Source organism: Rhinopithecus bieti, unplaced genomic scaffold, assembly GCF_001698545.2.
Source record: "Rhinopithecus bieti isolate Rb0 unplaced genomic scaffold, ASM169854v2 scaffold_9981, whole genome shotgun sequence".
NCBI lineage: Eukaryota > Metazoa > Chordata > Mammalia > Primates > Cercopithecidae > Rhinopithecus > Rhinopithecus bieti.
The window spans coordinates 5,480,188-5,493,507 of record NW_016806838.1 but is presented as its reverse complement, the minus strand read 5'-3'; the positions used below and the strand labels follow the sequence as shown (position 1 = coordinate 5,493,507).

The following is a 13,320-nucleotide window of genomic DNA, read 5'->3' as shown; positions in this document are numbered from 1 at the left end:
GGGGGAGGGGAGATCTGTGGGGGTGGGCGGGGGTGGGGGAGGCAGGCCTTCTGTTTACCTTTTGTGTCACAAAGAACTTGGGAGAATTGCAGTCTGAGTCCGGGTTGGGTCACTACTCGGGCAGCCGCTCCCCTCCCCTCTGCCCAGCAGCCGGGCATCCATGCTCCCCCCACCCCTCCCCAGCAGAGGGAGGCTCAGAATTGGGGAAAGGATTAAGCCAGGCTTTGAAAGGAAGTTTATCTAGGGGAAGAAGGGTGAGCATGGTTGGTCCTGAGCTGGAGGTGCTCTGAATTCTGGGGCTGGGTGCTGAGGGAAGTGAGGAGGAGGGTGGGGTGGGTGCAGGGTGCTCAGAGAAGGACCCAGGATCAGGCTTTGTCCTGGGTGGAGATTCCAGTGCTCTGACAAAGTCTGGATTTTATGTAAAACAAGTTTATGTTTGGAAAAGTTCAAGGTGCCCAACAGATGTGCAGCCTTAGCAGTAACGCTCTTTTAAAATTCTTGACCCTAAGGAGACAACCCTCAAAGGGGAGGAGCTGGGCAAAGATCAGGGCGTGGCCTGGGGTGGAGGAGGGGAAGACACTATCTGGAAAGTCAATAAAGAGAGGAAGAGAAAGATCTCATCAGGTTGAGATCTAAAAGATTCTCATACCCATGCTGGTCAGGATTGGGTCTCTTTAAATTAATGACCCCACATACACTCCTAGGTTTTGAAGTGTTTCTCGGGCTTCCACTCTGAATCCTCCCTGCCCTGGGCCCAGCTTAGAACAGGAAGGAGTAGGCTGGGCAACAGCAAACATTCCCCAAACCAGAAAGGGGCTGCTGACCCAGGGGCAGGAGGGAAGGAGCTTGATGGTAGTGGGAGGGACTGGAGTCAGACGTCCAGAAGGACTGCTCAGCTGGGGATTAAGGGTCACAGATCTGAAATGATTGAGAGATGAAGGAAGAATGTGGAATCTTCCTTAGGAAACTCCCTCCCTCCAAAATAAGAGAGGCCTAGAGGTTTCAGGGTCAGAGAGACAGATAAGATGATCTTTTCTCAGGCCTTCTCTCTCCTTGTCTCATTACTTCCAAAATTGATTCATTCATTCATTCATTCATTCAACAAATACTTACTGAGTACACCCCAAACTAACAACTGACATTTACAGAGTGTTTACAATGAAGTGTAGACACTGAGCACTTTACAGCTATCTAATTTATCCTCACAGTTCTATGGGAGAGGTGCTATTCTAGCCCCATCTTGCAGATGAGGAAACTGAGGCCCAGAGAGGTTATGAAACTTGTCCAAAGTTATACAACGAATAAAGGACAGAGTGAGGCATTTGAACCCAATAGCTCCAGAACTCACACTGTTTTTTTTTTTTTTTGAGATGGAGTCTCACTCTTGTTGCCCAGGCTGGAGAGCAATGGCATGATTTCGGCTCACTGCAACCTCCGCTTCCCGGGTTCAAGCAGTTATCCTGCTTCAACCTCCCGAGTAGCTGGGATTACAGGCATGCACCACCACGCCCACCTAATTTTGTATTTTAGTAGAGTTGTATTTTAGTAGGTTTTAGTAGCGTTGTATTTTAGGATTTCTCCATGTTGATCAGGCTGGTCTCAAACTCCCAACCTCAGGTGATCTGCCCGCCTCTGCCTCCCAAAGTGCTGGGATTACAGGCATGAGCCATCGTGCCCAGCCAGTAGAACTCACACTTTTAATCTCTGCATTGTGCTTGGCATGGTAATAATGCCAATATTTGCCAGGTGTAGAAGCCTAGGCCAGATAGTTCTCAGGGTCTCAGGGAGATGGGGGTTCTTGGGGCCATGGAGCCATGCTTCCCCAGGAGCCTGGATTCCCTGCCTATATTGATCCCTCTATTTCTCCTCCAACCCTGGACACCTTCCTTGCCTTCTGCCCCTATTCCTAAGTTTATTATCTCCAAGGAAGTCGGATCCTTGTCCTAAAGTAGGGCCCAGGGCCTTGAAATGCTCTTCTGTGAGCTCAAGACTGGTGAGAGCAAGGACTGAGCTCCCCACCTGAGCAGAAGAGTGCATCTTGAGCCTGAGTGCAGTGGATAATGGAGGGAGATCAAGGGCAGCTCCTTTCCCAGGGCTCCCCACAGAATGCTGCTCTGCTCCCCAGCAGGATTTTCTGCCCACGTACCTCCCAGCCACGTTCATCACCCTTCTCCTCCAGAGCCAGCTTTAGAAGAGTTTCCAAAACTATATCAGGTCTCCAGCCCTAGCCTAGTGAGGGGCCCTCCTTCCAGGCCTGGACCCCACCAGGGAGAGGCCTATCATAGAAGGCGGCACAGGTGGCCAAGAGTTGAGGACATAGTGGGGGCCATGGTGACTGGGGCCTTGGCTTTGTCCATCCCCATCTGGCATTTCCAGAAGTTCTTCTTTATATTGCGCTGCTATGTTTCCTTGCTGCAGCTACAGCCCAGAATTAGTTTGAGGACTTCTGGTCATTTGCGGGAGAGTTTAAGCCAAACCAAACTCTTGCCTGGTCTCCCCACTTTGCCCCCCACTCACAGGACCCCATACTTTAGAGACAATTTGGGTCCTTGACCCTGGCACCAAATTGCATTCGTTCCCACTCTCAGCCCCCAAATAAGCTTCCTGTGTGTCAGGCACTGTCCCTGTTCCTTCCAGTCAGACCATCCAGCCAAGCACACTGTATTCATGGCTGGGTGCACGGTCCCTGAGGGAGGGGCTGGAGGCAGGTGCCGGTGTTTGGCCTGGGGCTCACACTGCCAGGGCTTCAGTTAGCACTTAGCTGCCCAACTACTCTCCAGATGCTTGACTCCTGGGCCCTGCTGAGCCTGCTAGCTGCAGAGCACCCATCCCGAGGCATCTGAGCCTGGCGAGCGGCCAGCAGGGACACCAAAGGAGCTCCAGCTCAGTTCTCAGACCCCCAAGGGGCACAGGGAGAGGTGGATGAGGTCAATCAGCTCAAGAGATCAGCATGCGGCAGCCACTTCCCAGACCCTTTGTGACCCCAGTGGGCCACCTCGAGACGAGTGCACACCATGTAATCCATCCAGATCTCCGTAGCAGCCTCCACAGGCAGCTGCTCAGCCAAGTGGCAGGAATAGCAAGTGCCAAGGAGGCCTTCCAAGGTCATGTCTTCCATTCCCCTGCGTCCAAGTAAGAAAGGCCCAAGGAAGGAAAGGCCACATCCTTTTTTTGCATGCCCCTGTCAGTGACTCACAGTCCTGGTGCCTGGAAAGATCTTCTGAGTGTCTGGTCTCAGTCTTTCCTGTTGCGGGCCACGTTCGTCTCTAGTTCAGCTCTCACAGCAGTGAGAATGAGTGTCCTAGTGCCTTGGTCCTCAGTGACCTTTGTCTGGCAGTAACCTAAGGCACACCAGGGGAGGAGACAGAAGAGGGGAAAGGGAAAATCCAGAATGTTTTAAAAAGTGATTTTCTTCACGTTTACATGGAATTTAATGGCATACAAGTCACTTTCACCCCTGCTCCCACTGTCCCTTTGGGGTCAGGGTCAGGGCAGGTAATTTAACCTCTCTTGGCCTCAGTTTTCCCATCTCATCTGTGAGATGTTAATGATGATGACACCATCCTCACAGGGTTGCCCTGAAGATTCCATGAGATATACGTGTAAAGGGCTTAGCCAAGTGCCATGCCTGGCACGTAATAAGCAGTCAGCAACATCCGCTAATGATGCAGGGAGGGCAGGTGCCCCAAATCCCAGTTAGCCAACAGGGAAAGTGAGGCTTGGTGATTTCAAGACTAGTAAATATCAGGGACAAAAACCAAGGTCACCTGACCCAGAAATCTAGGGCTCTGAGCTCACCCTCACCAGGATGCCTCTCTTTGTTGGGCACCCCCTTGGGAGGAGGAAAGAAAGGACAGTGGTACTTGTTCCATGTCTTTGGATGGCAAAACCCACCTACTTTGAGCAGCCTCCCCAGCTGCCTCTGGAACACCCAACAACAGACTTAGGGGCTGGCTCTGGTGTTGGGTCTATGCCATTGTCTGCCTCCAGCCCCAGGCTCCCACATCCACCCCTGCAGCCTGGCTTTCAGAGAGTCCTTCTGGGATATAACCATAGAGTAGGAAGTTAGCCTTTGGGATCTCAGCCATATCAGCCCCCTCAGCCTCCGGACGTCCCACCTCCACATTCTCTCCCTAACCCTTCCCAAGACCTGCCCTGGGGTGGGGCAGGCAGCATAGGATGTGAAAACCCTGGGAGCTATGGAGTTTGCAGACCTGGGCTTAAATCCCAACCCTGCCACTTAAGGCCGCCAGACTTTCCTAGTCTCCTCATTGGTAAAAATGAGGTTAAAAAAAAAAAAAGAACGAAAAACACTCCTAAGGGTACATCCCCCACTGGCCTAGAGGTCCCTTGGAGACTTCATTCACATGGTATGCCCATGACTAAAGAGCTAGGTGTTACCCCTCCCAGGGCCCTGTGGATAGGGATGGGCTGGGATAGAGGAGTAAAGCCCAGGGGCAGGGACAGCTACTAGTGGTGGGGTGAGCAAGAGGTGTTGGGAGCAGTGGGATTCCCCGATGTCCTTGGATTCCCCGGTTGTATCCCCCGTTGCTTCTCTGCCTGGGGATTTCCTAATCCATGGCTTAAGGGGTGGTTCAAGGCTGAGTCCTGCCCCCTGCCAGGCATTGAAAAGAGAACCAACTCCTCCTCCCCTACCCCACAGGTGAGGCTGAGGCTTGGGGGAGGACCCTGAGGACCTAGCCTGTCATAGCCTAGGACAAGTCTCTGCACAGCACTCCTCCCTGACTGGGCTAGCCCTGTACCCTTCCCTTCCTGCTCTGGGGCTGGCAGAGGGGCCTCTGAGGTGCCGGAGAAGGCATTTCAGCTCTGGGGGGCAAACACTTAGTGAGTACCTACTGTGTGCCAGGCACGCTGCCAGAGCTTGGAAGTGAGAGAGGAAATTATAGAAGAGTCCTGTATGCATGAGGTCACAGAGTGGAGGGGGCAGCAGACAGCCCCATCAGAGCACCTGTCCTGCTAAAACGGGAACAAGACAAAATAGCAGCTGAGACCTGCCCGTCCATGACTGCACAAGCCTGGGGGGTTCAGGGGAGGTGGGGCTGGGAAGAGAATGATGTCATTGCTTTTCTCAGAATCTTTTCCCTGTAGCTGGATTCTTTGGGCCTTCTTTAGAGGCCTGACCCAGGGCAGGGGGCAGAAAGCTGTTATACTTTGAGAATCCTGAATGTTCCAGCCTAGAAGGAATCATCTCTTACAGCCCAGTCTCCTATGTTTTATGTTTGAGGAGACCGAAACATAAGAGAGGGAAAGTGACTTGCTAGAGTCACACAGCCAGTTCAGTGCAGAGCTAGGTGCAGAAGCCTGCCCTGCTAACTCCCTGCCTGCTGTTCTTCCCACCCCACCCTAGACATAGCTACACACATGCACACACACCAGGACCAGGATGGCACCAAGAGCACTCCGTGGGCTTCAGCTCTGGCCACTGTGTGTGCCCTCCAGGCAGGTGTGCTGGGCTGTGTGAGAGGAGACAAAGTGCAGGTCCTCGTGCAAAGGTGGGCCACGTTTTGAATCCTTCCCATGCTGTAGACTGCCCTCCCAGCCAAGCCCACCTTGCAGGAAGTGGTCTCAAAATAGACTGTGTGAGACTATGGGTGGCCTAGTGTGCTGCTCCTTCCCATTACTGGGGGGAACCAGCCAAAGCATGGGTTCTGCTGACCAGTGTCACTAGAGCCTAATCTTCCTGCTCTGAGGATGGCAGGTCCTATGGTAATAGCCAACCCTTATATGCACTTGCTCTGTGCCAGGCCTTGTTTTAAGTATTCACTGATTAGTCCTCATGGTGACCTTAATAGGTAGGCACTATCACTGTTTTCATTTTAGAGATAAGGAAAACAGACAACAAGGAGGTAAGTCACCGTCCAAAGAGAGAGACAGCCAGCAGGTGGCAGAGCCAGAACTGGAACCCAGGCAGCCTCCCTGGGAGCCACTCTGCCACGCTGTGAGTGGGGCGCTGGGTGGTGCCTCCTCCTGGGGTGGGGTCGAGGGGACGGGGCTAACGGGCCGAATCCCGCAGGTGCCTGTGTCGGTGGCCATGATGTCGCCGCAGATGCTTACCCCGCAACAGATGCAGCAGATCCTGTCACCCCCGCAGCTGCAGGCCCTGCTCCAGCAGCAGCAAGCCCTCATGCTCCAGCAGGTGAGTCTGGCCCCAGGGCAGCTGGTCCCTCCTCCTCTGCCTGACCTGGCTCCTCCCACCCTGTTTACACCTCACCAAGGGCCCAAGCTGTCCCAGAAACCAGAGAGACTGCTCAGGCCAGACTGATCTGCATTCCTCTAGGGTAGTGGGGAGAGGTCAAAGGTCAGGCATCTCTCATGGCAGCCCTGCCCCCAGAATATTCCCCCTCCTCCCTCCCTGTATGCTGGCCCCAATTCTGTCTCCTGAACAGGGAAGGGCAAAGTACTGGAACATCCTGGCACCTTGTCCCCCCTATGACCTGTTCAGGAGATCCACCAAAAGCTGGGAGGGTTCAGAGCTGTGGGAATGAATCTCCTCCATCCCTTGCCCCCTCCCTCCCCGCCCAGACCTGCTCAGGGCCCCTCCAGGCTGACTGGGGAGAGCCAGGCCATGTTTTAGGGAAACTCCCTTCTCCTGCCCCCAGGAGCCCAGATGGGACAGGGCTGGGGTTCTTGTGGGGATAGCAGTCCCCTGCCAGTGGTAACCTTCCCCCACCCCCCCAGCTGCAGGAGTACTACAAGAAGCAGCAGGAGCAGCTCCACCTGCAACTCCTCACCCAGCAGCAGGCTGGGAAGCCACAGCCCAAAGAGGTAAGGGGCTGTAGTAGGGTCTCCCACCGCCCTCACCCCATGCCCAGAGGCTGGATGTCTAGAGCCAGTCAGGAGGGAATTGCCTTGCAGGAATAGTAGAAAAATCAAGAAAAGGTTGAGGAAGGGGATCCAGGAGCAGTGTGGGGGAAATGAGGATGGTGGTTCTTGCGTGTCTCCATCTCCCCTCATCCTCATTCATTCTTTCTCTCCTTGCCTCGTGTTGTTGTCTCTGTGCACATGGGTATAGACAGGTGTGTATGTGTCTCCCCCGTGTGTGGCGTCTGCCGGGCCACGCTTGTGTGCAGCTGCCCTGTGGTCACGCCATCTTCCTGTACCCTTGTCTCTTTGTGACCCAGCACCTCAGCTCTCCCCTCCTTGTCCCGCAAATCTCTGAGTCCCTCAGCAAACCACCTCCCCTTACCTTAGCCTGCCCCCAGCTTCTTACCGTTCTTGTCATGACTTGCCCAGCCACCCCTCAGTCTCCTCTCAGAGCTCCCCAGACTACACCCCCTGCCCCATCGGAGCTTCTATACCAGGCCCTGGAGGCCCTTCTCCCCTGGGTCCCAGACCTGTACATCTCTCCTGCTGCCCAACCACAGTCCCAAGCTCTCAGTTTCCTCTTCCCGGAAGGCTGCCCTGACACCCAGGCATTCTCCAGTACCCCCAGCCTCCCCCTCCGCAGTCTTGTAATGGCTGTGTTATTGGCAGGTAAATCTCTAGGCTAAGTTTATCCTGTGTCTCTGTATTGAATAGCTAGCCCCCACCCTACCCCATGCTTCCCACCCCCAGCAGGCAGGCAGAGACATCTCTGCCTCTCAACCCACCCAGGACATGCTTGGCTTCTGGGGCTCAAAAGAGACTTGCTGACAGCTTGACTTGTCAGTGCCTGTGTGAAGAACTGAATGGGTGGGGGTAGGCAGAGTGGGTGAGCCAGCAAGCACAGGGCGCCTGGGCAGTGGTGATGTGACTCTTCTCCGAGCCTGGATCCCAGTGAGTCCCGTCAGACTCCTTGATTCTCTGTATCTAAAAAGCAAGAGAGGAAAAGAGCTGGGGGAGAGAGAACTCCCTCCCCAGAGCAGAAGGGGGGCACCCCGGGCATGTAGGAAGGGTGCCCTCCAGGCAGGAGTGGCCCCCAGAATCTGACAGGCTCATCGATCATTGTGATGAGGCCCCCCCAGGCGTGCACAGCTGCGGTGCAGGGAGCTGAAGCAGCGGAAGGAGAGAGGCGGGAGGAGGGAGGGCGTCGTGCTGCGTGTCTGGGTCTGGCTGTGTGTGTTTGCGCGCGTGCGTGCGTGCGTGCATGCGTGTGTTTACTGCGAGGAGGCATGCAGCCTTATGGAAGCTGGGCCGGGAGCAGAGACACTGCAGCTGCAGACGCCACAACGACAGCTCCAGGGGCTGACAGGCCCTGGGAGGGGGTGGCCGCAGGGTGGGGGCCAGATGGCATGCCTGAAGCTGATGGCACCCCTCTCTGCCCGCCCCCTCGGGCCCCTCACCAGGCGCTGGGGAACAAGCAGCTGGCCTTCCAGCAGCAGCTCCTGCAAATGCAACAGTTGCAGCAGCAGCACCTGCTCAACCTGCAGAGGCAGGGGCTGGTCAGCCTGCAGCCCAACCAAGCCTCGGGGCCCCTCCAGACCCTTCCGCAAGGTGAGCGCCCATCACTCCTCCCCTCCCAGCCCCAACCCCACAGCCCTGCCTGTACCCAAGAGCTGACAGCCCCTGCTCTTGGGGCCAGGTAGAAAGCCGAGCATTCGTGGGGCCCTGCCAGCCTCCCCTGTCTCTCCCACAGCAGCTGTTTGCCCAACAGACCTGCCCCAGCTGTGGAAGGGTGAGGGTGCCCCCGGGCAGCCTGCCGAGGACAGCGTCAAGCAGGAGGGGCTGGACCTCACTGGCACGGCCGCCACCGCTACCTCGTTCGCCGCTCCCCCCAAGGTCTCACCCCCCCTCTCCCACCATACCCTGCCCAACGGACAGCCCACTGTGCTCACATCTCGGAGAGACAGGTACGGGGCCCAGGCTGGGAGGGGCACCAAAGCCCTCCCTAGGGGTAGACCTGGCCCCCACCCCCCCGAGGGCTGACTCTCTGATGGGGACTGGGAGGGAGGGGGTGGAGCCCAGGGACCAGAGGTTCACTCCCTCTCCTGGGGTGTACAGATGGTGTTTGGCCACTAGGAAACCTGTATTAGGGACAGAAATGTCACCAGCAGGGGAGCTGGTGCTCAGCTGACTACAGGGCCGCTGGGGTCTTCAGGGTGCCTGATCGACCACCTCCCTGCTGTCCTCCCAGCTCTTCCCACGAGGAGACTCCCGGCTCCCACCCCCTGTACGGACACGGAGAGTGCAAGTGGCCAGGCTGTGAGACCCTGTGTGAAGACCTGGGCCAGTTTATCAAGTAGGTGTCACCCCTAGCCCCTCCCCCAGCAGCCTTTCCCCAGAGGGCCCCTCCCCCATCCCTGACCACTAGCTTGCCCCTTCTTGGGGCCCTCCTCACTAGCTGTACTACTGTCCTCACTCCAGGGGGTTCTAGTTCTTTCTCTGCCCCCCACGGACTCCCTGATCCTCCCACTCCCTATCCTGTCTATATTTTTGGGCCTGCATTTCTCCGACCCCATCCCCAGCACAGCGTGCGGGTAGGAGAAGGAGAGGACAAACATAAGCATTTCTCCTCCCCCCACCCTCCCCAGCTCCTCTCCAGCCTCAGCCCCGGGAAGTGATGGCGAGCGACAGGCTGAGGACCACAGACAGGCAGGTCGGGAGGTGGACAGGCGGCTGGCAGCAGGCAGCCAGCTGCCACAGCCATGCCAGGCTCTGTCACTGACTGATTAACTCCACTGTCTCCCAGACCCTTGCAGCATCAGGGTCAAACAAATTGTTTTCACGCTTCGTCAGAGGTTTACTTAATTAGTTCATTTGCAATTAGATCTCTCTGTAGCTGGGATTTTAGCAAAGACATCAAAGGAGGCTGACGAGAAGGGAGAAGCCTTCCTCCATTGCCCCGTTTTCCCACCTCTTTCTCTTCTTTGTATCTCTTGGTCTGTCTGCTTTTCAGGCCGTGGGTGGGATTAGAGGATAGGATGGGAGGATGGTGGCAGCAGGGAAACCGGAGGCAACTTTCTCTCCTCCCTTCCCCTTGAAGACACCTCAACACAGAGCATGCCCTGGATGACCGGAGCACAGCCCAGTGCCGGGTACAGATGCAGGTGGTGCAGCAGCTGGAGATCCAGGTGTGGCCCGGAAGATGCTGGGGAGGGACATGGTGGGCTCCAGCCCCTGCCCACCCACAGCACTGACTTGCTAGGTGGGCTCTGTTGGGAGGGTCTCATGGAAGGGTCCTATGGTCAAAGCCACCATCTTATGCTTTCTAGGTTCTAATGACCATGGTTGTGAGGTGAGGACAGCTGGATTCTGAGGGGTAAACCAAGGTTGGGGGCGTCTCTGCTGGGAGGTCCAGAAGAGACTCATGCTACATAGAAACGTCAAAAATAGTATTAACAGCTAACATATGGAGCACTTACTTTGTGCTGTACTAAATACTTTATATAACTCAAGGAATCCTCTCAACAACCTTATGTGGTGGGTACCATTATTGTCCCCATTTTCCAGACGGAGAAGACAGGCCCACAGAGCTCAAGTAACTTGCCTGTGAGCGGCAGAGCTGGGATTAGAACCCAGGAAGCCTGGCTCTCCCAAGGGAGCCTCCCAGCTATTTGGGAGTGGACACTCGGCAGCACAGGGTTCCTAGGAAGCTACTCAGGGCAGCTCCTCTGTGCTCACCCCTCTCCCTCCAGCACCTGTCCGTCACCCTCAGCCCTGCCGTGAGAGGGTGGTCATGAAAGACCCATTGAGTTTATGAATGGGGTGTCTGAGCCATTCATCCATTCTTGCATCTGCATTCAGTATGTGAGGCCCTCACACACAAGTGCCACTGCACAAGGCACAGTGGCTGCCCCCTGTGGGTGGGGAGGAAGAAGCCCCCCAACATGTAGAGGCAGGGATAAGCTCCAGCCAGGACGCACTGGGAAGGCTCAAATGGTTGCCATCCAGGGGAGAAAGGGAGAGGCTTCGTGGAGCTGGCAGCCCCTGAGGGGCAGAGCATTGCTGAGGCCTCCCTGGAGCGGGGGAGAGAGGGAGCCGGGATGCTGAGGCAAGGAGGGGAATGGGGATGTGAACCGGTGACCTTCTGAAGGGCCTGGCGGTGGAGGGATGGGACAACACTACCTCCAGGGTTCAGCCTCCTGCTCACCTCCTGCCTTGCAACCCTCCACAGCTCGCCAAGGAGAGCGAGCGGCTGCAGGCCATGATGGCCCACCTGCACATGCGGCCCTCAGAACCCAAGCCCTTCAGCCAGCCAGTGAGTGCTGCTCCCCTCCCCACCCCTCCCAGAGCCTTCCACGGACGCGGAGCCTTGGGGCCCCCACCCTCGGGCACTGGTCTCAGTACCCTCCCCGTTGCTCACAGCTGAACCCGGTCCCCGGCTCCTCCTCATTCTCCAAGGTGACCGTCTCTGCAGCAGACTCGTTCCCAGATGGTCTTGTGCATCCCCCGACCTCGGCCGCAGCCCCTGTCACCCCCCTACGGCCCCCTGGCCTGGGCTCTGCCTCCCTGCATGGTGGAGGCCCAGCCCGTCGGAGAAGCAGTGACAAGTTCTGCTCCCCCATCTCCTCAGGTGAGGGTGGGCTGGGGGCTGCAGGGTGATAGCAGAGTGAGGCTGTTTTTCCCAGCTGAGCCCCATGTCTGGCTGTCTCATCCTCTGCCTGTCTCCCCAGAGCTGGCCCAGAATCATGAGTTCTACAAGAACGCCGACGTCCGGCCCCCCTTCACCTACGCCTCCCTCATCCGCCAGGTGAGCAGGGCAGGTAGGAGGAGGGTAGGGAATGGCACACAGGCTGCTTCCCCAGCCCCCACCACACCCCTGCCTCCAGGAGGGTCCTGGGGCCAAGCAGTGGAGCTGTCCCGCTCCCTCTCACATGGCCATCTTCCCTCTCTGCTATGCGGGGCTATCCTGCAGGCTGGGCCCCGTCAGCCTGCTGGGTAGGGTCATGTGTCTCTGGGGGTATACACACTGCTCTTCCTGCTGACACCCACCTTGACATTTGTGTGCTGATTCCATGTATATAGCACCCCATGATAGACTTAGAGTCGCTCTTCGTCTGTCTCCTTCCCCTTTCCTCCCTCAAGCCCATGATCTTCATGTCACCAGTGTTCACATAGTATTCACACTCAAGCGTGAACATACATGGACACATATATTCTCCCTGATACCCACAGAGGCATGTACACCCTCACACACATTCTCTCTCACACACACACACACACTGTGCTTAGTGTGCCTTTTGCCAAAATCAGGATAAATTCCAAACAGCCTCCACCTGGTGGATGTCTCGCCCAAGAAAGACAGGACTGACTGCTTTCACCCTCAGTCCAGGGCTGGGTACTAAAGGCATTTCCTCTCCAGAAGCACCTCCAGTCCTTTTTGTACAAATATATAGCCCTTGGAAGCTCCTGCCCTCTTTATCCTTGGCTGGGCTGTAGCCAGCCTGTGTCTCTCAGGAGACCCACCAGCCACCACGCATCTTGTTATCCACACATTTCTGAGCAGGTCTTCTCACAAGGTGAGCTCGGGGCCAGACAGAAGGGAGAGATACTGGGGGAGGGAACTCAGAGCTGTGACCCTTCGAGGCCCAGGCTGACTGTCCCTTTGCTTGTTCCTTGCCTGCAGGCCATCCTGGAAACCCCTGACAGGCAGCTGACGCTGAATGAGATCTATAACTGGTTCACCAGGATGTTCGCCTATTTCCGCAGAAACACTGCCACCTGGAAGGTGAAGCAGGCCCCTTCTACCTTCTGGGCCCCAGTCACCCTTGGACTTACCATATCCCGTGGAGACCAAGGCTGCCTAATAGTTAGTTCCCTAAACAATTAGTCCTGCAGAAACAGCCACCCAAGGGCCCAGCCAGGGCTGCGTGCCCACACCCACCTCAGCAGGAGCTGTGGATTGTTCCATAACCTCCTTTTAGGGATCCCTTCCTTCCAGCCTGGTGCTGCCTCCTTTCTGGGAAGCAATCCTTCTCTAGGGCACACCCCCAAGGGCCCCAAAGATGCCAGCCCCATGAAGTAGGGCCTCTAGGAATTGTTGATGCCCAAGTTGGCTTAAGGTGCATGTTCTAAAGCCTGGGCTGGGGCTAGGAAGGTGCAGGTATAGACACATGGATGGACCAAGAGCCGTGGACCACACACTGGGGCACTGACGGCACTCACAGCCCTCCCCAGCACTGCCGTCCCTGGCAGGAAGATAATTGTCTCCATCCAATTAGTCATTTCAACACCTTCAGCCATAAGTTTTCCTGGGAGAGCAGAAGCAGGCAAGAGGGGGACCCTAGAAAAAATGGGACACAGAGATGCTAGGGCACTAGGCCATTTATTTTTCTATAGCCAAAAGGTGTGTGTGTGTGTGTGTGTGTGTGTGTGTGTGTGTGTGTGTGTGTGTGTGTCAAGGTGGGAAGGCGATATCTAAATTGGGAGAGTGGGCGGGGT

The 13,320-nt window shown here is 56.2% G+C and overlaps 1 protein-coding gene across 5 annotated transcripts in view; it reads left to right on the top strand.

The window, feature by feature from the left end:
• Positions 1-13,320, top strand: part of FOXP4 (forkhead box P4) — a 52,881-nt gene that overhangs the window by 30,502 nt on the left and 9,059 nt on the right. Inside the window, exons 4-13 of one of the 5 annotated variants that reach the window (XM_017878285.1) lie at positions 6,035-6,157; positions 6,706-6,786; positions 8,286-8,433; positions 8,576-8,789; positions 9,074-9,178; positions 9,923-10,010; positions 11,054-11,137; positions 11,245-11,452; positions 11,553-11,629; positions 12,506-12,607. In XM_017878285.1, coding sequence (XP_017733774.1) covers positions 6,035-6,157; positions 6,706-6,786; positions 8,286-8,433; positions 8,576-8,789; positions 9,074-9,178; positions 9,923-10,010; positions 11,054-11,137; positions 11,245-11,452; positions 11,553-11,629; positions 12,506-12,607 — 1,230 coding nt within the window. Of the gene's footprint in view, positions 1-6,034; positions 6,158-6,699; positions 6,787-8,285; positions 8,434-8,575; positions 8,790-9,073; positions 9,179-9,922; positions 10,011-11,053; positions 11,138-11,244; positions 11,453-11,552; positions 11,630-12,505; positions 12,608-13,320 lie in introns of all 5 variants that reach the window. The other 4 variants (XM_017878283.1, XM_017878287.1, XM_017878282.1 and 1 more) reach the window with 4 other exon arrangements.